We start from the raw sequence: 26,531 nt of genomic DNA on the forward strand, positions 1-26,531 counted from the left end.
CTGGAGATAAAGAGTCTGGAACATAGTAAGTACTCAATAACTAAGAATGCCGCCGCCACCACCACCACTACCACCACCATCATTTCTTGGGCTTCCTAGGGAACAGCACCAAGGCCAAGACAAGAAGGTATGATGTAGCACATCTTTAAAACATTTATGAGGATCTCACAGCACCTGGTACTGAAGATCCAGCTAAACGGCTGCCTAGATAAACCAATAATCTTCAAGACAACAGGAAAACATCCTGGTGCTCCAGGCAGGCAGGAGAGGGTTAAGGATTTTCAGGAAGGTGGTGATTTACAAATGGGTTTCCCTGGCACCTGGGAAGGGGGTTGGTGAGGAGAAGGAAATGAAGCCATTTTAGGCATTTCAAAGGCACCCGTGAGACAGGATGCTGTGTTGATGGCCAGGAAGCTGCTTGACGTAAATGTCTGTGAAGCAGTGTTGTGGCCAGCCTGGAGTGAGAATAATCCAGGGGTGACCTTGCATGGCTTCATTTTGTGTCTCTTTAGTCCCCAGTTTGTTCTCAGTTGCATGGAAACAACCAAAGCTGACAACAGAGTCTTTCAGCTACAAATCCACCTCATGGTGTAAAAGAGAGCTAAACATATAAGGTTCAGATGTCTCTAAAAATAGCATTACGTTTCTTTTTGTTTGGAGGCTGTGTATGGTGCGTTAAAATGCTAGCTTGTCTGGTCAAACTGCCCTGGGTTTGAATCCTGGCTCTGTTTTACTAGTTGTGTAATGTTGGATGAATTATATAATTTCTCTGGGTCTCGGTGTTCTCATTTGGGCAGTGGAGATTGTAATAATAATTATCCAATAGAGTAATTACGGAGATGAGATGGGACAATGCTTATAAAACACTCAGCCCGGTGTCCGGCACATAGTAAACACGTATTAATTATTATTATTATTGAAATCTTTTGGATGGATTGTTTTCTGATGAGATCAACAGGGAAAGGGTCATATAATCTTAAAGAAAGGGGAAGGAGTGATGCGGAACACAGAAGCAGGACTGTACAAGCTGATCCCGGGAAGGAGGCACTTACTGTCAAAAAAAAGGAAAAAAATCCTGAGAGAGAAAAAGGATAAAGATGGCAGAGGCTCAAAGGCAGAGGCTTAGCTTTGCTTTTTGCCAAGGTTCCATCCATCTGGCCTTGGCTTCAACGCGGGCTTTTTGCTCCAAATGACAGCTCTAGAAGCCCAGTGGTGAAACCCAGGGCAGGGAGATAGATCATCTCGGAAGCACCCTAAATTCTGTAGTCAGGAAAGGCATATAAAAATGTACATATTATTCTTTTGAAGTATAGAAGTCCCCTGAGACCAATAGGAGAGACAGGCCTGTCAAGTGAGTCAGCAGTGACCACAGGCAGACATAATCCCATTGCTTTCTGGTTGACAGCTCATGCAGAGGAAAATATTCTCTGATCCACACAAAGGTAAATGTGGCTTCAATCCCAACACAAAATTCTAACTGTAATCATCTTCTATGCCCAGTCGATGATGAATGAACCCAGATGCCAGAAATATCAGGACCACCACCAATACATTTCTTACCATTGGGTTGTAATAGCTTAATCATCGCTAATGGTAAGATGCTCAAAGGGCAGGATAACTCAGGTTACCTTCAGATCTAAGCAAAACAAAACAAAACAACAGAATGACATCTTTCCTCACATTTGTTTAATAGTGGATATTGCAGCAGAGCATCTATTATGGGTGAACATACAGAAAATGAGAACCAACCCGAATAAGTCATAAGAGATCTAGAAAAATAAAACACATGGTGAGCCACATGATTTTTTCTTCTTTAATGTGAAAGAAGGGTGGCTGGTCTGAACCCACTCCTCTAGCTTTTTGAATTCTAATCAACTGTAAAAACAAGGAAAAGCTGCAGCTCTAAAACGGATTTTCGGTATGATCTCTTCTGATGTGTCTTCACAAACACAATAATTTAAGAAACCGAGTTGAAGCCTGGATCTGAGTTTTCAGAATGTGGGGCATGCTTCAGAGGAAGATCAAAGGGCAATTTTTACATTACAAAAATTAGCTTGATGCAGAAGAATAACTGCTCTTATAAAATGAAACATGGATTGAAAACATGTATTATGATCCTCACCATCTGTTCAGCATATACTTTATCATCTGTCTGTCTATCTATCATCTTTCTCTCTATATATGTATATTTTTTAAGGAGAGAAATCTGTTTATTTTACTTTTTTGCTAAATTACTTCTCTAAGCCATTATTCCTAGACCTCTGGGATGGCTTTGATTGAAATCTGCCTGCTTTCATTTCTGATTTAAGTGCAGCATGGCCAGTCTACGCAGAAGGTGACTTTCCAGACAGGTGAGCTCCTGGGTCAGCTGATTTCTACAAAGCACAGGAAATGCTCTCATTTCTGTGTTCAGACTTCCACCCTATAGTTAGCACTTTCCTTTAGCCCACCCGAGGCCAGCGCTTCTCCAGCCCCTTGGAGCCCTGCTGCCAGAGGTCCATGGCTCCTTAGCTGGTGTTGCTGAGGCTCCTGCATCCTGCACCCCCACCCCCACTCCTGCCACCACCTCAGCTCATCCCACTATTCATTTAATCATGAGCTTGATGTGCAGCCCAGTGTGAGACCCAGAGAGAAGATGGAATTCTGTTCTCGGTGGGATAGAATATTTAAGCCTAGGCCTCTGCTTTAAGATTTGGGACTCAATTTTACCCTTTAGAGCTGTATGTATCAATACCCCAAAGCAATTTTTCTTGGATGCATTTTGCTTTGAATTGGAAATATGCTTTTGATGTTTTTATATTTAATAAGGCACAGGCATAGGACTACATTCATTATTTAGACTAGAACTTATTTTGCACTTGATGTAAGAGAAAAAGCTGGTACACTTGTTCAGGGTAATTGCATAGAGTGAAATGAACCCAATTTATGTAAAGGATTATTGAAGGGATACAAAACATCCCAAGTAAGCCTGCTAAATCATTCATTCAGAAACTGATTGACGTTTGCCCAGACCTGGATCCCGCACTTTGCTAGGTTTTAAAGCAAAGCAAAGAAGCAATTATTTAAAAGTGATGATGAGAAACAGCATTCTTGAAAGAGCAGTCCTGGAGGGTGGATATATTTTAAGTGATTATTCTCTCTTAAATAATGTAATTCATAGACCATTGAGGAAGGCCCCTGGAATCAGCTCTCAGCCTGTGTTTCTACCTGGCAACCTTTGATATTCTATCATTGAAAGATATGTAAGTGCAATGTAAATAATGTCAACTACGTTTTTAAAGGATAATTATCTCTTTTATTCTGCAGATTCCTGTTTCATTTTGTGATTTAAAATGTTGCTATAAACTAAATGGGTGCAGTTGGGCTTAAAGTCTATTTCTGGGATTCTAGCTCCTTTGAAACTACTTGGTCCTATTACATTTCCAGTTAACATCTATAAATTCGTCTGATGCTAAAAAATCTCATGTGAAGAAACTGTAAATCTAAGTTCTTTCGTCTGCTCTATACACGTTACGTCCAAAATTTACAGAGGTAAAATCAACATTTTCATTAGTTAATTGTTCTCTCGACTTACTATCAGAAACATTTCAGGCAATCAGGAAGCAAGAGGGGGGAAGAAAGAATCTTTAATTGATTCCTCAGAGAATTCTTTTCCAAATTGTAAATAATTGTTTTTATGTTTTCTATTTGGCTGGTTCAGGAGATACACAAACAAATGCAGACAAATAAAATGCTAATAAGACACAGGAAAATATTAAAATAGTCCCACCTTGCCTATATGGGAAAAAGGCTGTCCACTCCATCAGGAGAATTAAAGCAAATGTGAATGAAGGATTTTTACCCTTCTAAGAGTACAAGCTTCCTCTGCCTTGGAGAGAGCCATGGAGCAAAACATCTTGTGATGATTGATTCCTGTAGGGTTGCTGATGGGGCTCTGAAATAGGAGGAGTATATGAACCCCCACTGGCAATGAACTTAGGGAGCTCAGGAGAAGTGGCCACTGACAGTCAATGCCTCCCCTGGCTGCAGGGTCTTCTGGGCAGCCTTTCATGGATCAATACACCAGTCAGTCAGTCCATGCATTGGTATTTTCTGCCCTTTAGAAACAATGATGGTATTTACCATTGGTGAGTGTGATCTGTGTATTTATAGAATATCTTGCCTCAGATTTAAAAAATGCAGTCTAAGGGTCTCCTGTGTTGAAATCTCTTTAATTTTCTATTTGGATATTTCCAAGCTTTGTAATTATGCTATCATGCACTTATGCTCATAAAAAGTCAAGTTTAAATGGAATACTCTTTAGTACCCCTTTTTTCAGATATATTTTCACCCCAAATCTAAAGTTTGGGATCAAAAAGTCAAGGCAATGTGGAAAAATTCAATAATACGCTGAAAGAACATTAAAAAAAAAAAACCACTAGTTTACCTTGTTCTTCAAATTTTTTTAAGGTTTAGAATATACATTAGTATTTTTAAGCATTTTAAGAATTATTAAAAACCCTCTTTTAGAGCATCTATCTAGAGGTCCCTGGCTGGCTCAGTCTGTAGAGCATGCAACTCTTGATCTCAGAGTTGTAAGTCTGAGCCCCAGGTTCGGTGTAGAGATACTTACAGTGTTTGTCTCTACTGGGTTGAGATCATGATCCTCTATTATGAGCACACAGTAGGAGCTCAAAGAAAGCTTGTTTTCAGAATGAGTTACTATAAAGAGATACTTACTGTTTTTCTTTTACCATAATAGGTAATATCTATAAGTAGTGTTATCTTTGCCTATGATATTTATGTGACAAAACTAGGTTCAGTATAATTGATTTAAAATAATACTATCAGAATGGGAAATTGAGAGGCGGGTATTTAAAGGATTAAAAAAAAAGTCTAAGATCTGCTCACGAATTTCAAAACATAGCATGCTTGACCAGGAAAATGGAAATGAATACTGGCGACCGAACTCCAAATCAAAGGAAATTATTAAGATAAAGCCATGTACATTTAAATTAATATAAAGAAAACACAATTATTTGTGAAAACCGCCATATACATTAAGAGAAATGATATTCCCTCTATTGCATTCTTCATACTGTCCGTGCAAAAATTGCGTGTAGAGTCCTCAATGGGGCGTGTGGGGCCAGAGGTGTCGAAAACATCCCCTGAAATGGTATGTATCAAAGCACTGTGACCTGCCTGCTTTTTTAACTAGACGGAGTCTAGGCCAGGTTACGGCTGTGCTTCTGAACAACTGGTCTGGATGTGTGACACCTGCAGGACAGGCAGCAGCAGCTGGAAGGCGTCCTGTATGTACGTGGTGCTGTTGCAGCCCTGGGGAGAGGGAGAAAGGTGGTTGAAGGGTTGTTTCACAGGTCAGTCTTGACAGTTCTTCCAATTTGATAACGGCCCCTCTCTTCAAACTTCACAACATCTCGCCCTTAATGCTGGTGCTTAAACCAAATGTAAACCCGCTCCTTTGGATGGACTGATTGCACTTAGCTCTTAATTATCTATATTAACGAGGGGAAGAATGCACTCAACACGAGGCAAGTCCTTCCCATAGACACAGGGGCCACATCGATAGGCGTATTTTCATGACCCAATAGGTCTGGTCTTCCCCATCCTTCTCCCAGACCAAACCCACTGTCCTGAAATAACATGCAAGCCCAGGGTGAAGGCAACTCTAGTGTGTCCCAGCCTAGAGATGAGTAAACAAGAATGTGCCACATAAAGGTAACTGGAGGTATCATTCATTGTGCAGTTATCCGTGGCAAATCCTTGGGTGCTGTCATCCTCCTGTGCACACGTGTTGCTACCCTCTACTTGGTTTGGATATTTGATGTTGCCATTTGTGTTCTCGGGCAGAGAGAACAGTGGGCAGAGAGGCCATTTGATGTTCAGGTCACTAAATCATAAGAACCCCCCCATCCTGGGGAAATGAATAAACATTTGACCTCATATTCTTCATGACTGACATAGTAAATTAATCTGCTGATGCCTCCTGGGTGGCCAGGGAGACATTTTCTTATTCCACGTTCTGTCCTGACTACCTGGCTTTCTTTGTAGCTGTGGCCTCCAGACCTTACCCCTACTGCTCCTCACCCCTTCCAGGTGACTTCATCCCACCGTGCGGCTGTGTCCTAAACAGTAACCCTTGATGCCAACACTGTGTTACTTTCGTACCTTCATAGTTTTCCGTAACAGCAAGGCAAATTTCCCACAAACATATATATATGAATGAATTTGGTAAAATTTCCAAACCCTGCACTCAGCAGCTACTTTAGACAGCAAAAAACTACGGTGGATGTGTTGCCCATGTTCAAAACTTAACCTGTGGCTTCAGCTGCATGCCCCGGGGCTACAGATGTGCCAGTTCCTTATAGTTAGGCCCCCCATGGAAAGTTTTCCTCCACTGGCCACAGATAGAACACAGCAAGAATGAAGCCTCTCAGGCTTATTTTCTTCTCTCTTATGGCCCTGCTTCTGGCAAAATCACAGCAATAGGGGGAGGCTTCAAGCAGTGTTACAGAGTCCTGGTGAGCTAGCAGGCCAGAGAGTGAGTGGTCTCTGAGGACAGAGCCTCTGGTCATTGACCTGGCCGAGGCTAAACAGACAGCTTGTCACCATTGCTAGTCCTAAACTTAGACCCAGCAGAACCAAAGGTTATCGGGAATGGAGAGAAGCACCCATTTTTACAAAAATCACCACGGAGCAAGAATCCCTCATTGCAGCCAATAATCACAGTGTTAAATCTGGTGTCAAACTTGGCAGCAGAAATGTGCTTCTGCCGGAGGAAACAGCAACAGAAATAACGTGCAAGCTTAGCATTTCTCTTTATAATCAGGGATTCTTGAAAATTAGGTATTGTTGCTTCACGCAAGGGTTTACAGCTGGTTGGGCTATACAACTGTACTCAAAAAACACTGTTGATGATAAGATTTAGAATTGCAACAACACTTGCTGCCTGGGAAAGATACAAAAAAAAAAAAAAAGTAGCTCTAAGATTTGCTTTGATTCAGAAGCACTTTCTCCCTTGGGGGCTACTTACCTCTAACAATACACTGTTGATCATGGGGTTAAGGACCTCAGCCTTCTTGTTGCTCTGTGGAATCAAAAGGATGAGATTGACTGATTAGGTGCTCATACTATAAGGCTTGTCACATAAAATGTCATGCTGGCTTTGAAAGAGGAGGGAGAGGAGTGGAGTGCTTATTATAGACCAGGTTTCACATTTGGTGCTTCTTCTATATAGTCTTATTTAATTTTGACAGCAATCCTGGTAGGTAGGTACCATGATAACCTTAATTTAAAGATGAGAAACTAGGAATCAGGAAGGTGGAGTAACTTGTTTAAGGTCACACAGCTAGACATTTAAACACAGACGTTTTTAACTTTTGACAGCTTGTAGCATGTCTGGGATTATGGGGGCGGGGGAGTGTGAGGCTGAGTTGTACAAGTACAGGATTGAGTCCTGTCTCTACTTGAAATGTTGATGTTTTGTTCATCATGATCTTTTTGCGTTCATTTTCATTTTTAAAATTTTTACATTAAAATATCTATCTAGATGACTGATGTTTCTTTGTCTTTTTGGGGAGCCTGGGAGCAGCGTAAACTCTTAAATTTTGTGGGTGAGTTAAGTCCCTTACTTGCCCACCCTAGTTAGACCCAGCCCTGGTCAGTAGCCTTATTTTCTTTCTTGTTTTAAATGCAAATATAGGTACTTGGTTATAGGGCATGTCTTCTAGATTAGCAGCAGAAATAACACAGTCTTTTTTTTAAAGACCTTTTTAAATTCTTTTTTAAAGATTTAATTATTTATTTTAGAGACAGAGGGAGAGAAGCATGTGCTTTCTCTTGCATGCCAGGGGCAGGGAGGGGCAGAGGGAGTGGGAGAAAGAAAATCCTCAAACTGACTCCCTGCTGAGTGCAGAGCCAGTGTAGGGCTTAATCCCAGGACCCTGAGATCATGACCTGAGCCGAAATCAAGAGTCTGATGCCTAACCAAATGAATCAACCAGGTGTCCCCAAATCAACACATTCTTAAATAGAACTTATAGTCAGATCTGCAGATTCCAGTTTGTAACACATGAATATACGTAAAGCACAGAAATACAGAGCCTGATATTAAGTAGGTCTTCAAAAAGTGAGAGTTAGTGTTAGTATCATTATTATTATTTCCACTACTAGTCTATCAATCAACACTCTTCTCCAAGTGTTCACTTTACTCTTAGACAATAAATAATTAAAGGGACTGGAAAGAGAGAGGGCAAGTTTAATGGGCTGGTTTTCTTTACTGTACCCAGAAGACTTTATGGTAAACAGAAGTATATAGATGAAATACATCTTTCCCGAGCGGCACACTTTCAATGACACCACTCTACTGAGGGCAGAGTAATGTCTTATGAGGGAAACCATAATGGAGTCTTGGGGAAAAACTCTTTAAAAACCCAGTCATTTTAGTAACTAACCAGAAAATCCATTATGGTATTTGCTTTCATGTTTATTTGATTATCAAAAAACCTCTAAAATATAATCAATATGAGGGCAATAAAATGACATTGGTTTTCAGAATCAATGAGATGTGCAAGCAATTTAAATGGAGTCTGGAGAGTAATATGCACTCATTAACTTCAAGTTATGAATAATGGCTGTTTTAGAGAACAGCAACTCAACATAAATGATTCATCCTAGCACAGGATCAGGGGTATTGTTGTGATGGGACGGCATTTCAGTAAACTCTGTTCAGCTTTAGCTCTTTCTTTCTCCAACGTGGTAACTTGTGTCTTTTGGATTTTGTGTACACAAACATTTGCACACAATACAATATATATGTGTGTACGCAAGTGTAAGTCCAAGTGTACACCCAATTGCTAGAACCTTGCTACTCAGAATGTACACCGTGGATCAGGAACATTGTTCTCATCTGGGAGCTTATTAGATATACAGAATCTCAGTCCTCATCTCCAGCCTACAGACTCAGAACCTGCCTTTAACAAGGTCTCCAGGAGATGTGCCTTCACATTGAGATTTGAGAAGCACTGCGCCAGAAGACAATATGTCAAAAGAAATGGGAAGCAATACTGTGAATATTACCCATGAATATAAATAAATGAATGTTCAACATGAATCATATATAACATATGACACACACACATCCTCATCACTAGATAGCCGTAGAGAAACAAAAAGTTGGCCATCTGTCTTCTGGGCAGCTGCCTGGGAGATGAGAGATCAATGGAGAGGCCTGGGGGAGTCGGTCGCCCCTCTAGGTCTCAGTTTCCCACGTAGTGAACTGGGGAAAGAATGAGAAGAGGGTCCAGAGAGCCTTGGGCAGCTGGGTGGCTGAGGCTGTCTCATCCTGATTAAAATCTCACACCTCTCTGTAAACCTGGCAGTTACACCAAAGTCCACAGGGGTGGGTTACCCAGACAACACTGAGCACATAAATGTATTTTATCAAGCCTATCATATCAATGAACTTCTATCTCCCCCTTCACTCTGCCTACATATAGTGAAGCTCTTATTGCTGAAGCCCCCAAATTATACAAGTATGAAAGCTCATGCTTTACAAAATAGGAGAAGCAAACTAGATTCCTTGACAACAGAAGGAGTAAGTGGTATGTAGTTCATCCCTAATTAATTGAGTCGCTTATCTGCTGACAGGCAGGTCTGCAATCATTTCCACTTCTTTTGAGAACTGCCCTTAGCGAGTGGGGGCGGGGGAAGTGCAGCCTCACAGTCAGGTAGGTCTGTATGATATGATCCTGTCCCCAGGTCACTACAGGTGACCCACACTGATGAGCCTTTCAACCTTCTCACCCAGGAACCCAGAATCTGAATGGAAAGACATGGGGTCCGGGAACTGCTACAACTGAGTCACATTAACGGTAACACTTTGGCGAGAGAGGGTATATGTATTCTGGTGCTGGGTCCCACAGCTTCTCCCATTCCTCCACTGCCTTTAGTAAAGTCCCTTTTCTGCATAGATTACATAGATTTCTCCATAGATTATGGGCTGAATGGTGTCATCCCAGAGAGATACACTGCAGTTCTCACCTCCATGACACCAGAATGTGACCTTACTTGGAGATAGGGTCAGTCATTGCACATGTGATTATAAGATGAGGTCACACTGGTCAGACCTGAATCCAATACAAATGGTGTCCTCAGAAGAGAAATATGGACACACACAGGCCTAGAGGGAGGATGATGTGAAGACCGATAAAGAGATTACAGTTAGGCTGCCACGAGCCAAAGAATGCCTGGAGCTCCAGCGGCCAGAAGAGGCGAGAAATGATCCTCTTCTAGAGGCTCCTTGAGAGAGTGTTGGCCTGCCCACGCCCTGACTTCAGACTTCCAGCTTCTAGAAGTTACTGTTTCTGCTGTCAGTTCATGAGACCTGTCATGGCAGCCCCAGCAAACTAACACATTCGCAACCCCCAAAGGCCAGAACTCAAACAGGAAATAAAACCTGCTGTTCCTCATGGCAAGGATCATCTCTACCTGCCCTTGCATTGAGGGCCTTAAAAGAAAAAGTAGAAAGGTTAAAAAGGAATATTTTCCACTTGTCTTCCCGATCCCACTAAAGGGGACTTTCTGAAGAAACTGTGACTGGTTTCTGAAGAAAATAATAATCAGAAGTCACACCTCCAAACCAACGCGAAACCTTTCAAAGTTGTTCCCTTGAGAAGAGAGCCGCTTACGCTAATTGGTAAATTTTTTTCTTTTCGTTAAAGCTGAAGTGTAATAATCAAGGAAAGAAACCTCTCACCTCGGGGAGCCCACAGGACAGGCTCTGAGGGCAATAGTGAATGTGAATATTCAAAATTATTTTAATAGGGATTCTTGAATTATGTATCACAGATATTAAGTAACGAAAGGAACTTCTATTTGACTTTTTAAAATCACTTATTCAATATTTTGTAAAAGATTTTATTTATTTATTTTTGTGGGGGAGAAAAGGGGTAAAGAGCTGAGGGGAGAGGGAGAAGCAGATTCCTCTGCTGAGCAGAGCAGGGAGCCAGAGGGCAGGGCTCAATCCCAGGACCCTGGGATCACCACCTGCCCTGAAGGCAGACGCTTAACTGGCTGAGCCACCCAGGTATCCTTTACTTCTTTTTAAACAAATAAAATGAGGCCCAGAAATGTTCCAAAACCCACCTAATATCTTGTAAGTCAGAGATGGCAGTGTCAGAACTAGAACCCTCGGCTGTCCATCCTGACACAAAGCTCCTGGCCTGCTTTTAGTGGACATCATGGCACAGCTTCTGTTTATGGAGCCATCAAAGAAGGCATTGCATCCTGCCCTGCTCCTCACAGTTCCTCACAGACCCATCTTCCATAAAAGAATCAGTATTATAAACTTACCCCAACAGTGGTTAAAGAATTCATAAACTTCTTTGATAAGGAGGCCACTTCTTTACACATCGCAGTAGTTAATCTGAAAGGAAAAAAAAGGGGTTGGGAATTTTCCATCAGATCAAATAATTGAACCATCAAGACAATTACTGATATTGATACCATATTCCATTTAAAAGAACACACACAAGTTTTAGGATGCTCTGTAGAAATGTGTTCCTCAACAATCTTCCAAGATTCACAATCACAGTTGAATTGAATCCTCGTTTTCTCGGCATGTATAATTAACGAATAATCACCTAATTCACCCTACTTCCTTTTAGAATCAAAAGTGTATGCAGGAAAATTTGAGCCTTGAGCTCCATACATTTAGAGGTATAAGCCTCTTGCCAAGTAGCTTTTCTCTAGCTTTTGGTCATTTTGAAATAATAAGGAGCATTCACTGGGGTACTATGTTAAGTACTTTTATATGCACAATCATATATAATCCTCATAGTGACTTTATGGATTACATTAATATCTCCATTTTATAGATGATAAAACTGGCATTTAAGAAAGTTAGGTAACTTTTTTTTTTTTTTTAAGTAGGCCCCACACCCAACATGGGGCTTGAACTCATGACCATGAGATAGAGCCACATGTTTACTGACTGAACCATCCAGGCACCTTAAGAAGGTTAAGTAACTTGCTTAGGACACCCTGGGACAGAGCTGGGATTTAAACTCAGATGTCTCTTGATTTCTTGATTATGTTTTTATTAGATGCCTCGTAATAAAGATCCTGTAAAATCTGTTTGAAGACTTAAATCAAAACTTCAAGTTTATTCTAGCCATTTGACTTGTAGGACTTTACCCCAAGAAAAGAATGCAAGACTGGCACAAATATTTAACAAAGCAGTGTCTGTTATGACATCACAGGTGATGACAAAAACCAAAAACAACCCAGTTAATGTAACAATGTATTGTTTTCTTTTATAGTTAGTATATATGACTTTTATGAATAGTGGTTAAAATGCTACTAGAAAAACAGTAACTCCTAATCAAGAAAAAGATCTAGTAAAATCAGTAGAAGTAAGCTTTCTTTTGATAAATAGGGGTTCTAAGTTATGTATTTAGATTTATTGAGTTCTATCTGTCCACCATTCATCCATCCATCCAATCATGCACCTAAAACTTAGCTGTAGAAAGAGTCAGGAGTAAGGTCCAGGGATAGCCCAGAGCCATTTTTGTCTATGTCCTTGGGCAGGTGGGTGGAAAGGCACTTATACAGACAAATGTGAGGTCTTGTTACCTTTTGCTCGTGGCAACTTGGTAAGGTTGAGACAATCTGGACTGGAAATCAGAGGTGCTAAGAGTAAGGTCCTGCTATATACATGCTTAGAGACTTCTTAACATTCTCCCTTTACAAACAAGTGCCACATACATAAAAGAGCACTTAGATGTTTTCCTCAATACTTTAAACTTTTCCTTCTTTTCTTCTTCCTTTTATACACTGAAGTAAGTACATATTCTTCCTAAGTCCATTAAGTGCAGGATTGTACGGTTTTTATAATACCTTTCATTTTGGGGATGCCTGGGTGGCTCAGCGATTGAGCACCTGCCTTTGGCTCAGGTCGTGATCCTGGGGTCCTGGGATCTAGTCTCACACCAGGCTCCCTGCAGGGAGCCTGCTTCTCTCTCTGTCTGTGTCTCTGCTTCACTCTCTGTCTCTCATGAATACATAAAATCTTTAAAAAAATATCTTTCATCTTCACATAGGGAAATCTAGACTTGTAAGACATCCTTACAAGTGAGGAGAAGTGCTACCAGTAGGACAAAGATGCTAACATTGACTTTTTGGAAGGTTCTTTGACTAAACATTTGCTCCCCAATCTACAAGGCCAAATGCAGTAATAAGCAAAGACTAGTTAGCTAGCAAAGCAAATGGGTGTATTGAGATGTGTGTGCCTGTACTCATATATTTTTAGGAGGCTCTATTTTGACTTCTGTGTCTGTGTAGTAACGAGAAGGTACTTGGATCTGTGCTAATTTTCTATACCACGGCATACAGTCATGTGCGTAAAGTTAACAGCTTGTTTTTCAGCTCCATACCAACTATTTTAATATATGCTTCATACCAACTATTTTCATGTATATAAGGTTACACTGATACACATGACTATTTCACTAGATAAACTAATAATAATGGCTACTATTTGTTGAAGAATATAACATATGACAGCACATATGCACACACACGCAATCCACAGGGAACTGGCTTACATCAACAACTATCACTGCCAGAATTCAGAATACGCAAAGCGGTATAAGTCGCATCCAGGTGTTCTTTCTCTATTCTTGTAGTACGTTAAAAATGCGATTTCCCTTAAAGGTCCGTGCTTCTAAGACTTCGATCTACGAAAATAAACACCTTTGAATGATGTAGTGTGTCTTTCCTTAAATCTCTTCATAAATCCTAGTTAATTATTATTATTCTTGCTAACATGATTCAGCTAAGAATCTTATGACTCCTAAGAGACTCTATTTCCTAAGATGACCACAGAACAACGTTATGCAAATTCAGAACTTGTAATTTAAATCTTTAGTAGCCCCAGGTGTGTGGGTGCATGGGTGTGCTTGTGTGTGTGTGTGCATTTGAATGGCTTGTGTACATAAAACTGGAAAAATAAGAATTAAAAGTAACATTTACTTTATCAGCACTCTTGCTTGGTCCTGCGCTGGTTTTTCCTCTTCTTGTCCGTGAAGAATCAATTCTGCTACTTTATGAAGCTGCTCGATACAGCGTGCTGTTACTTCTGCCAGACTTTCGATGGATAGCATATATACTTCCTGAAATAGATAAATGCAAGTAAGACAATTATTCACCGAGCAGAAGCTTTTTTTTTAAAGAAGATAAACCTGTGACGCAAGGCACCTGGCTGGTTCGGTCGGTAGAGCATGTGACTCTTGACCTCTGAGTTGTGAGTTCAAGTTCCACATTGGGGATAGAGTTTACTTAACAACAACAACAACAACAACAACAACAACAACAACAACAACAACAACCCTATAATGTCAAAAAAAAAAAAAAAGATGTAATTCTTGAAAAAAATGTCCTGAAAAGTTTACCCAAAGATTAACTGAGTGTATCTGAGACTCTTCTAAGTAAAAATGCTGCCATCAAATGCCAGTGCTTCCAGGTCCCAGGTGACATGCAAGCCTTACAGCTGTGTCCCTACTTCTCAGAGCAGTTCTGCACACACTACAGGGAGGTGCTCAGAAGGGCAACCGAATAAATAAACCTCAATGGCCATTTGTCTTTAAAGTGACAGGATTTAAAAAGTTACTTTCATGGGGCACCGGGTGGCTCAGTCGGTTTAGCATCTGACTCCTAGTTTTGGCTCAGGTCATGATCTCACAGTTGTGGGACTGAACCCCTCATTGGGCTCTACGCTCAGCGCAGGGTCTCCTTCAGATTCTCTATCCCTCTCCCTCCACTCACTCTCTCTCACAAATACATAAATAAAATCTTAAAGAAAAAAAATAAAAAGTTACTTTCTCTAAAATGGAAATTCAATGTAGAGATGAAGTTATTGCAAACTCATTTGTGAACACAGGCAGGCTATAAATTATGCACACATAAATTTATTAAATTACAGATTAAAAACTACGGCCGTGAAATTTTTTGGAAAAAAGCTTCAATTACCTCATTAGTTTATGGGGCATAAAGACATTTTATAGTTACACATTTGCATATCAGATGGAATTTTATCCTAATGATAAATCAACTATGTTCTTAAAGATCTTTTTTTTTTTCCTTTCAATTATCATCGTGAAGCTCTGGAGAAAAACTACAATATCTATGCTAAGTCCCGAATTGTCTTGGCACTGAGAAATTTTAGTGTTTATCACGTTAATCCTCATATTTCTATACTGTTTGAAACAGGGTACAAACGAAAATGAAATGGTTTCTGCTCACTTGAAATTCAGCTAACAAAACTAAAGTAATATTACCGCTCTTTAGGGGCACCTTGGTGGCTCAGTGGTTGAGCGTCTACCTTTGGCTCTGGTCATGATCCCGGGGTCCTGGGATCAAGACCCACGTCGGGCTCCCCATAGGGAGCCTGCTTCTCCCTCTGCCTGTGTCTCTGCCTCTCTCTGTGTCTCTCAGGAGTAAATAAATAAAATCTTTAAAAAACATATTAGTGCTCTTTAGGTGGCTAATCTCCAATAAATTTACCTCAACTGTCTTAGTTTTCGTTTCTTCTTTTTTATCTTCTTTGGGATTTTCTGGTCTCTCTTCCTTTTCTTCCTCTTTAGTGTTCTCCTCCGACTCTTCCATCATATCTACTGACACTGTAGCTTGATTTTCTTCCACCCAGTCATGAGCCTTCTTCATGGCCTGTGAAGCACCCCCAACCAAAGCAACTCATTTGTTATGCAAATTTGGAGACTAAGAAATTCCAATTCCCAGACTAGAATCCAGTTGCCCTACACCTTCCACAGTGGTTCTCTGTACATTCAAAAAGCGATGGGGCATTTCCCTAGGCTCCTTAAAAACACCATGTTGGTGCCTTCTGGTGAATCTAAAGTAAGGAAGGGGGACAGAAAAGAAAGGAAGTATGGAGAGAACCTTGCAGGACCTGTTTAAGGAGCACTGTAAAATGCTACACAGATAGGCATAAAAAATGACTGTCACCTTGAAAGAGCAATAGTATATTTTTCACTTTTCATGACCAACTATAAAAGAATAACAGTACTTTTTTTATATATATGGGTTAAAGATTTAGCCAGGGTCATTGCTAAAGCAAATTTCCTCATTTGATATGTCTCATGAAGCCCTTAATGTATCATGAACCTAATAATGTATCAAGCAGGGAAGATGAAGGATGGCTCTGCTCTTCCCCAGTCATGTCAGGGGAGGAGAGAGGCTGTTGGAAAGACCTGGAGCTGCTCTGTGACTAGTTTAATCTCACACAAGTGCCGCTGGAGACACCTGTAGCCGAAAAAATTACGGCTAACTTGAACAGGCATAGCAGCTTCTCTGTTATTCCCTGAATTTACAAAGGGCAGACTCCTCCAGCTTTGATCCTTGGAGTTTAAAGCTGTTTGCTTAAGTGCAAGTCGTATCTGAGCTTATGTTAGACTTTCTTCTCATCTTAGAGCTCACCTATATCAACAGGCCCATGGGATGTTGGAGGCACCACACACACACACACACACACACACACACACACACACACACACACATTCTCTCGCTCTCTCTCTCTCCGCCCTGGAGCAGGGGCAGGTGCTGCACAGAGATGAATGAGGCAATTTCCCACTGTGTTCAAGTCACTGACCTGTCAGAATCAGTGACCTCTATCTGAGATAAAGAAATTACTCATGTCTCCCCCTCACTGCCTCATCCTGCCCTTTTCTCACCCACCTTGATAAGTGAGGGCCTGCGTCACCTACTGCTTGCTAAAGAGGAGGAGGAAAAAAGAGAGAGAGAATAGGGAAAAAAAATACACAGTTTTAAGTAATTAATAATGAGTGTCCTTATTAAGAATCTCCACCGCAAGACCATATACTAACTTGCAGAACATACAATTAGAAGCAGCCAGACCAACAGCTGGATCGTGCTTGGGCACCACGTGGCACCAGCATTGGGGTAGGGGTAGGGCTGGGATACGGGGCGTGTGGCTGACCTGCCCGATGGGCTTCTCTCTGCCGTATTCTCACATGGCACCCCAGGCAGGGAGTGGAGGTGGAATCTGAAAAAGCTCTTACAGTGATTCTGCACCCCTCTTCCTTCCCCTGCGCTGAAGATACCTACTGCTCTGATATACAGTCCTACTTCGAGGAGAAGTGACTTGTCCAAGGTCACAGAGTAATTACGAGGGGGCTGCAACTAAAATGCCTGGTTTGTGGCACAGTCTTGCACGTTCTCTCCTGTCACACCTCATTATGTTGCCTCCTGGGATCTTAATTACAGACCTCAGACTCTCCTCCCCTCCTGTGCCATTTGGGGTTTGGGGTTTTTCCATTTTGGGTGGATCACTTGAATTTTATAAGCAATACCTTTAAAAAGAACACCAACAAATAAAAACTCAGACTTGGACAGCGCTGACCTTATTGAGTTTGTCAGGTGTGGCTGCAACATGTAATTCAAAGAGAAGTTCTGTGAGCCTGCTAGCAAATTCTTCTCCCTTTTCTTCTAAGGCTGGAAATAGAAAATGACAGAAGTAAGAAGCATGATTTATTTTTCATCCTTCAAAATGTGGCAGCTGACCTGACCTGATGGCCTGCAGTCAGAGTAGAAGTGGGGGCTGCAGCGGCCTGCCCCCTAACCCCCATCCCCACCCCGGCTGCAGAGGGCAGCTTAGGAGCTGCCCACTTACAAGCGTGACAGTCAAGCAGGCAGCTGCTGCAGTGTGAGGGGCTGCCCTAGCCCTGTTGCTCGATGTTCTAGCTGGGGTGTCCCAGGCTGGCCTGAAGGCAGCATGAGGATGGGGAGGGGACTTATCTGTCTTATTTACAGCTATAGGTGATCAGCAGCTATTTGTTGAAGGAATGACTGAATGAACAAATGAATGCTGTATCTCGGGTCTAGAAGACCTGGACCACACTGTATTTACACCCTGGAGGATTGCTATGCTGAGCACTGCAACCCTAATAATACCCAGGGCACCCTTTTATGTCCACAGAGCCCCAGTGCTGGGCAAGCAGAACCAGTCTCCATGGGCCATACACTATCTGATGTAACTACACTGTGTCTCTGGAGAAATAAGGTTTCCGAGGACACCTGTTGGTCCTATAATATTTCTTAATAGCCTTCCCTCCAGAATGGGAGCTATCTAAGGATGGACATGGTATTTGTTTCTGCTTATTCTTGAATCCAGAGCATCTAACACAGTGCCTGGAACATAGTGGGTACTAACATGAGTATTTATTAAATAAATTGTTGATAAATTATAGAGAATAACATACAGACCCCATATATCATGTTATGCATAATATGTCATCAAATAAAAATAAGTTGATGTCATTGGTGGGCCGGAAAGAGGGATTTTTAAGTTACAATCTTACTTCTTTTCCTCATTTATATCTATGGGTTGAAGCCATTTTTAGAGTTTCAAAGTGCTAAAGAGTTGTTTCCACAATGGGTTAACCACCAGTTTGGGGGGAAATAAAAGCATCATTAATCTGCCCTGATTACACGATCTCAAAACACTCTGGCTCACATCAGTGGGTGAAGGCAGTAGCTTCAGCGAAAGCTAAGCCACGTGAGAAAAACTGTATCTAACACTTGTGTGCATGTGCTCTTTCCTGTTTTACAGACAAAAGGCTAATTAGCAGCCCGTGAAGATAGCCAGGGTAACTTGTAGGTCTTTGTTCAAAACATTTGGCTTAATCCGTTTATTATCACCTTGAATCCATATAACCTCAGGGGGGGAGGCAGATTAATAAATAGAATAGAGAAGTAAGACATATATGTCAGGTGATACGTTTTGTGGAGAAGCATAAGCCAAGGAAGAGGAACAGGGACGGGTTTGGAAAGCAAGTGGGCAACTGACAAGGTGCCATTTGAGTAATGACCTGATGAAGGAGAGGGGTGAGCAACACCGGATGGGGTGCAGGAAGAGATTTCCAGCCAGAGGCTTCACCAGTGCAAAGTCCAGGAGGCTGTGTTCCTGGGCTTGCTCAGGGGGGCAGTGGGGGGGAGAGAGGTGTGTGCCTTGGGGGTGGAGGGAGAGAGATGGCTGTCTTTGTTCAGGATGAAGGGGACACTAGCAAATCATTATAATCCAAAGAGGTAAGTGCACTGATTGAGGAGGCTTTTCCAGTATTGAATCTTGTCCTCAGAGGGGTGTTAAGAAGGCTTCCTGGAGACGATGATACCTGAACCTAGTCTTCAAGAATGAGAAGGCATTAGCTACTTGTAAAAGAAGTAGAGATGGAGGACTAGAGAGAGAGACACACACAAAGCTGAGACACTCTCTCTGCTGGGCAGAGGTCTTAGTCTCTTCCTCTCTAAGCAGGCAAAGTAAGAGGGGGCAGGGACATATCTGGGCAGCATGGCCTAGGTCTCATTCCCAAACTGCTTGGTCCTTCTCATTCTGTATGAGGCAACACTGCAGGGCAGAAAGAGCCCTGGCTTAGGTGTGGGTTTTAACCCCAGCTCCTGTATTCAGAGACTCTGTGGCCTGGAGGGGCTACTCATGGGTCTTCGCAGCTTCCACACCCTCCTGTAAATTTAGGCTAATAAAACCCACCCATCTCAGCTGTAGCACTGTTGTAAGGATCAAATCATACAACAAATGTGAAAGTATTTTGTCAACACTAGTTTTATCTAACTATATTGTTATGTGCTACAAAGATATAAACACTGAGAGATTAAAAATATTGGGGAATCATCACCAATAAATTAGGATGCCAGGACTCTGTATAGCTCCAGCTTTTGAATGTGCGTTTGGGGGCACCTGGATGGCTCAATGGTTGAGTGTCTGCTTTCAGCGCAGACTGTGATCCCGGGGTCCTGGGATCGAATCTTGCATCGGGCTCGCCGCAGGGAGCCTGCTTCCCCCTCTGTCTATGTCTCTGCCTCGCTGTGTGTCTCTCATGAATAAATAAATATTTTAAAAATGTACATTCTATAAAACAGAAAGGTTTTAACTTTTAGCAAACTTTTAGCAAAGATTTTAGGGAAAAAAGTCACAGGAAAAAAATGGAAGTGGATAAGAACAGATGATAAATAAAGGTGCAATAAAGAATACCTATTACTACAGCTCTTGGTTCGTACATATGGTCCAGATCTTCACCAAGGCAATAAAAATAGAAAATAGCCTCTTAAAATCTCTTCACAACAGTGGTAAACCAAATTAGAGACCCATGGCAGTGTGATAAAATTACATGCTGCTGGAAAGACAAACCTGCAGATCATTAGCTAACGCTATCAAATGCAGAGGAGCCCGATATGGAGTTTATCTAAAAATGACAGTTTGTTGCATTTTTCCAACACTTGCAAATGAATTATTAAGGTGTTAAGAGGCTTTTAGAAAGGTAAATGCTTACAAGAAAAAACAATGGATGAAAATGCTCTGGTTTCTCCCCGAGTTTTCCTCCTGGCTTGTCTGCTCACCCCCACTGATGAGATTCCTCTTTATAGCTTTTAGATAATCCCTCCACCTCTGGAGTTGTCACACTATCCTAATTGGATTGATTTAATGACAACCCTGCTATTCTTCCCTCCCAGTTTTTCTTTACGTGTTTGACATTTATTTATTAAACTAAGCTAATTAAAATTAATAGTGTTTTGATAATCTGGAGATGCCCTTTGGGAAAATGGAAATGTTCTGGGAGATAACAGGGTACTGTCACTTAAGAAAAGACCAGTCTACCATTTAAGCATGCTGTTCACAACTTCAATTTTTTTTTTTTTTTGTCATATGAAAAAAAAAATCCCAATTTACTGAGGCTCTATATTAAGACTGGAACACATCAGATGTAGTAACATTTTCTATTTAGAAGTATTGAATCAAGGTTCCTCTCTAAGAAATTGTGCTAGCTGGGGATGACTTGCACTGGCAACACTATTGCTTGGATGTTAGGAGAAATCTGGGATCTTTTTACCCTTTCTGAATGACACACCCTATAGGATCAAGGTCTCCCTTAAAAATCAGGAAACCAAAGAAAAATTACCTGGATCTTTTTGGGTGATCATTACTCTGGAAAACAGGCAGCTCTACTGGTTCACCATGGGCCCATCATAATACCTGTATGAACTCTGGTGGCTGGCGTCTTAGTTTCTCATTATTAAAACAGAGGCTGTCATCCGTTGTGACTCTTGTGAAACACACAAATGCCCCAAAACATTATTCTCCAACAGCCTCTTTGCTATTGGCCTCTGTCTATTCTTCAGTATAATTGAGTCTTCTATTTTGATGCAATGAGCATAAATCTCATTAAACTGAAGGCACATAAGGTCAGTATGGGAGACTAAAGCCGGAGATGGTATTTAAATAACAGTTTGCAAATACTTAGAATAATTTTGCCCTGAGCGTTGAGGCTGAAGCACTTGGCTCTCCAGGTTGAGCTTCGATTAAAGGGATGCAACACACCTGGACACAAAGACACTTCCAGCTACTCAACTGGGATGAATGAGCATGATCGGTACTCTGCGTGAGGGTAACAGCAAGTACAATCGTAAATAAAAGCTATGGTTTATCGTACTTTTGCTATTTTCCCCACCTTGTTTTAGCACTTGAAATAACAATACCAGCTCACATTTTTGAGCAGTTCTGTGTGCCAAGCTCTGTACAATATACCTTTACATACGTTATCCAATCTGAGCCCCACAATAGCCTTGGGGAATATGCATCAGTGTCTCTGTTTTATAGGTGCAGATAATGAGTTTCGGAAAGGTTATATAACTTGCTCTAGGCCAATGCATCCAATTAGTGGTGAAAATGTTTCAAATGGACCTTTGAGACAGTCCTAGGAGAAGCCAGCCTTGTGTGTCCATGGTTGACCTGTGTGTCAGCATGATTCAAACAATTGTGGTTGCAGGGGTAGGTGATAATACCAGTAAGAAATCACTCTCCTTGTACACAGCAAAGGTTTTGCTATCTTCTGTTCCTAAATGGGCAACCTCAAATAACTCTTTTTTTGTAAAAATTTATTTATTCATAAGAGACAGAGAGAGAAGCATAGAGATAGGCAGAGGGAGAAGCAGGCTCCCTATAGGGAGCCTGATGCGGACCTCGATCCCAGGACCCCAGGATCATGATCTGCACTGAAGGCAGATGCTCAACCACTGAGCCAGCTAGGTGCCCAACCTCAAGTAAGTCTTAAGCATGTCTAACTTTGAAAACTCTTTTTCCCCTCTCAGGGAAGACAAAACAGGTCCTGGTCTCCTTGGGGTCCGGCCATTGGGTGGCTGGAGGATTCTCAGGGGCATGCACCTGGCTCAATGCAGTGTTTGACAATCTGACACATCACACCCCAAGGCCCTGGGTGCCATTGTCAGAACCCCACTTTCTAGGTGGACAGCAGGCCACTTACAAATACACCTTAATTCCTACGCATATAAGTGAAACATAGTAAGAAGAATGTAACAAGAAATCCATTGAGAGGGACGCCTGGGTGGCTCAGCGGTTGAGCAATGCCTTGGCCCGGGGTGTGATCCTGGAGTCCCAAGATCGAGTCCCGCATTGGGTTCCCTGCATGGAGCCTGCTTCTCCCTCTCCCTGTGTCCCTGCCTCTCTGTGTGTGTGTGTGTGTGTCTCTCATGAGTAAGTAAATAACATCTTTAAAAAAAAAAAAACATAAAAAGAAATCCATTGAGAGACTTGCTCACCGCATGCAGATAAAAAACTTAGATCTCAGAGCATAAGCTCTAGTCATCAGGGCCTGGCTCGGCCCACCGCAATCTCGGTTCGTTCGACCCTCTGTGTGTACCGCACGCCTGTGATGTGCCAGGAACTGTGCCACCCACCACAGCAATAAAGATGCTTCTGTCAGGAGAGAGGATGATAGATCTACGTGGCCTGCTCCTGTCATGAGAGCAGGTGCACAGAGTGTGGGGAGGAGAGGAGGAGGAGCACTTGAATGAAATCCTGCCCTGTTCAGAGGGCGATCTTTATTAACAGCTTGTTTGGCTGTTTCACTGCTTATTTTCCTTTACCTTGTTCTTGAGTGTCTTCATTCTCTAATTCTTTGGCTGCAAAGATGTCTTTAATGGAAATTAGGTCAGTTTTTAAGAGTTCCAGCTTCTCTCCATCGAGTGATGCTAAAAATGACTGAACCTGAAAAAAGAAATAGGTCAGCATCACTGTCATCATTTCTTCCTGTTAATCATGTTTACGTCCAGCTGTCCCCGGTTCTCCCAGGACTGAGGCGATCGGTGGGGGACGGGGGGGTTGGGGCGAGGCCGAGTTGAATGGGCTGAGTTCCATAAGCTCCCTGGGCCTCAGTTTTTAAAATTTTCAAGTGCGATCTACTCTTCGTTGTGATCCTCTGTGAGGAAAATCAAACAGCGAACATGAGACACATTCCACAGGTGCACACAGCAGCGGCTGAATAAATAGTGGTGGTGGCCCTTCTGGCCTCGTGGTTAAAAACACGCGGGCTGTCAACTCTGAATTCAAATAGGAGCCCCTCACTTGTGACTTGTGTGCCCTCGGGTAATTTATTGACCTTTCCTTCCTTATCTGTAAAATGAGGACTAACAGCATAGCATCTACCCTGTAAGGTTATTTTGAGGGTTAAATGAAATAATGTACTTAAAAGTACTTGTAGGCATGCCTGGCCGGCTCAAGGGGAAGAGCATGCAACTCTTGATCTCGGGGTGGTGAGTTCAAGCCCCACGTTGGCTGCAGAGATTACTAAGAAAAAAATAAACTTAAAGAAAAGTGCTTGTAGTGAAGGTCAAGAAATTACATACATATTATGTATATATATAATAATGTGAACATATGCGTATATATAATACATATACGTGTAAACAAACACATAAAGAAATGTTTTATGTATACAGATACGCATACATATACACTTGCTACATGTGGGTTCTGGAACCGGGGTCACAAAAACACACGAGACACATTTTTCTCCTCAGAGATCTTGCAGGCGGGAGGTGGGAGGCCCAGGGTAGCTGCTAACCGCCGTGTCAGGGGTGAGTGGAGTGGTAACAGGGCACCAGGAGGGAACCTCAGTTCTCCTTAGGGGGGCGACAGGGCGGGCAGGGAGAGTCCTCAGAGGGTAAGGTGTGAACTGACATCCTTGCTGCTTATGGTCTTCAGAGCCCTTCTCTGGAAACTGTCCTCTGTAAACACTTAAAAATTACTTGCACGCCTGGCCAGTCATCCTCTGTGAATCTAAAGACTGATATGAATTTCCAAGGTGGCCAGAGCACATGGAGAACCATATAAAAAGTGAAGTTGGACTCTACATAGGAGTGCCAGGGTGGTTCACTCGGTTAAGCAGCTGCCTTTCGGCTCAGGTCATGATCCCCGGGTCCTGGGATCAAGTCCCGCCATTGGGCTCCCTGCTCAGCGGAGAGCCTGCTTCTCCCTCTCCCTCTGCCTGCCACTCCCTCTGCTTGTGCTCTCATGTCAAATAAATAAATAAACTCTTTAAAAAAATCCGTAAAGTAGTAAGGTTTTTATGTTTTCATTCTGCAGGTCAAACACCTGCTCTGGAGGGAGAGCCAGCAGAGGAGCCGCATGCTCTTTGGAATATGTTTTAATATTCATGATGGTACTAGATTCACACATCAGGACAAGGAGAGAGTCAGAGAGGGAATCAGGGATGCCAGGCACCATTTTCCTAAAAATTGTAATGAATATCACCAGGGCATAATGCAATCGGCAAGGAGGCTCAGGAGAAGCTTGGCAGGAAGTCATCAACACAAAACCCATTAGTTATAGAGTTCAGCAGGTGCAAGCTAATGCTCTCAGCCTGATGGCTGCCACCGTGCCTTTTTGCTCTGACCCTTCCAGAACCTTCTTTTCAGCTCATATACTCATGATTAGGTCTCAGTGTCCTAGATAGGCCCACAGCAGAGTCCTACACTTTATTACTATTTTTAAACATTCATAATGACTAGTTTTTAAGATTTTATTTGACAGAGAGAGAACACAAGCAGGGGGAACAGCAGGCAGAGGGAGAGGGAGAAGCAGACTCCTCACCGAGCAGGGAGCCCAATGTGGGCTCAATCCCAGGACCTCGGGATCATGACTTGAACTAAAAGCAGATGCTTAGGAATACCTGGGTGGCTCAGTGGTTGAGCGTCTGCCTTTGGCTCAGGGTGTGATCCTGGGGTCCTGGGATCCAGTCCCGCAGTGGGCTCCCCACGGAGAGCCTGCTTCTCCCTCTGCCTGTGTCTGTGTCTCTCATGAATAAATAAAATCTTTAAAAAAAAAGAACTTTTTAAAAAAAGACTTAACTGACTGAGCCACCCAGGTGCTCAGATTCCAATACTTCAGATATATTTTCTAAACATTAGTTTTCTAAGAGTAAAATTAAAAGGTAATTATTGAACACATGCTTGAGCACAAAACTAGTGAAAATGTATATACACATGTGGGATATTATGATTTCCCCATGTCTTCTGGAGGGTAGCCACCCTCTGGGAGGGAATGCACTGGGGTTTTATGCTTTGGGCATCCACTGGGTGGGGTTCTTTTTAGCACAGGACTCTATTGTCAGCATCTTTCTGCCACAGTATCTCTTTTGCTTCCTTCTAGATCACTGCATTAATGCCAAGGTAATGAGCAATGAGTCTTTACTTCATCCAATAATAAATAATCATGCACTCCTCAATAAATATTCATAGAATGCTGACTAGATGCTTGGCACAGTGCTAAGTGTTGCCGGGAACACAAGGATAGACAGTCTGCCTTGTCAATCTTTTCCCTGAAATGGAGCATGGGGCGCCATTTTGAAGACTCTTGTTTACTTTTTTTGTTAGCTATTGAGTATAATAGCAATAAAAATTATCAGGTGTTTTCTTAAGAGTTATAGTGTACCACATTGCCATGCCTGTTCCTAGAATCAATCTCCTAGAATAGCAATGATAGTAATTCCTTATATTTCCATACAGTGTGTCAGTTTTAGCCAATGAAATGTCAACAGAGGTGATGTGTATCATTTTTGGGCCAAAGCTCTTAAAAACTGGGACTGAGCCCACATCGGGCTCCCTGCATGGAGCCTGCTTCTCTCTCTGCCTGTGTCTCTGCCTCTCTCTCTCTCTCTGTGTATCTCATGAATAAATAAATAAAAATTTAAAAAATGGGACTGAGGAGCACCTAGGTGGTGCATTGATTGAGTGTCCAACTCTTGGTAGGTCATGATCTCAAGGTTGTGAGATCGGGCCCCGCAACAGGCTTCACACTAGGTGGGGCATCTGCTTGGGATTCTCTCTCCCTCTCCCTTTGCCCCTCCTGCTCATGCTCTATTTCTTTCTAAAACTAAACAAATATTTTTAAAAAATGGGAGTGTACCCTCTACACTTTCTGTCCTTACGCTGGTAGGATAAAGATGAATAAAGATGACAAGGAGGCTCTAGAGGATGGTGACCCAGACATACGGGAGGCCACAGGCCCAAAGGGATGTGCCCAGTACTAATGTTACTAAAGTTACCCTTCCATAGCCTGTATGGATCTCTTGCCAGGCTGTGCTCCTTGTGTTGGGACCATCCACTGGAGGGTGCATCCCTAGGTCTAA

General features: G+C 42.2%; 1 protein-coding gene across 3 annotated transcripts in view; it reads right to left on the minus strand.

Annotated features, from left to right (window-relative positions):
- Nucleotides 1-1,664: 1,664 nt before the first annotated feature.
- The window catches only part of FAM114A1 (family with sequence similarity 114 member A1), a 70,328-nt gene continuing 45,461 nt past the window's right edge, over nucleotides 1,665-26,531 (minus strand). For all 3 annotated transcript variants that reach the window (XM_077879511.1, XM_077879507.1, XM_077879510.1), the window contains exons 8-14: nucleotides 22,990-23,110; nucleotides 17,435-17,526; nucleotides 15,562-15,723; nucleotides 14,032-14,171; nucleotides 11,353-11,425; nucleotides 7,034-7,087; nucleotides 1,665-5,316 (exon numbers count right to left, since the gene is read on the minus strand). In XM_077879511.1, the coding sequence (XP_077735637.1) occupies nucleotides 5,215-5,316; nucleotides 7,034-7,087; nucleotides 11,353-11,425; nucleotides 14,032-14,171; nucleotides 15,562-15,723; nucleotides 17,435-17,526; nucleotides 22,990-23,110 (744 nt within the window). In that variant the 3' untranslated portion in view covers nucleotides 1,665-5,214. The remainder of the gene's footprint in view (nucleotides 5,317-7,033; nucleotides 7,088-11,352; nucleotides 11,426-14,031; nucleotides 14,172-15,561; nucleotides 15,724-17,434; nucleotides 17,527-22,989; nucleotides 23,111-26,531) is intronic.

The sequence above is a fragment of the Canis aureus genome, chromosome 2, assembly GCF_053574225.1.
Source record: "Canis aureus isolate CA01 chromosome 2, VMU_Caureus_v.1.0, whole genome shotgun sequence".
NCBI classification, from domain to species: domain Eukaryota; kingdom Metazoa; phylum Chordata; class Mammalia; order Carnivora; family Canidae; genus Canis; species Canis aureus.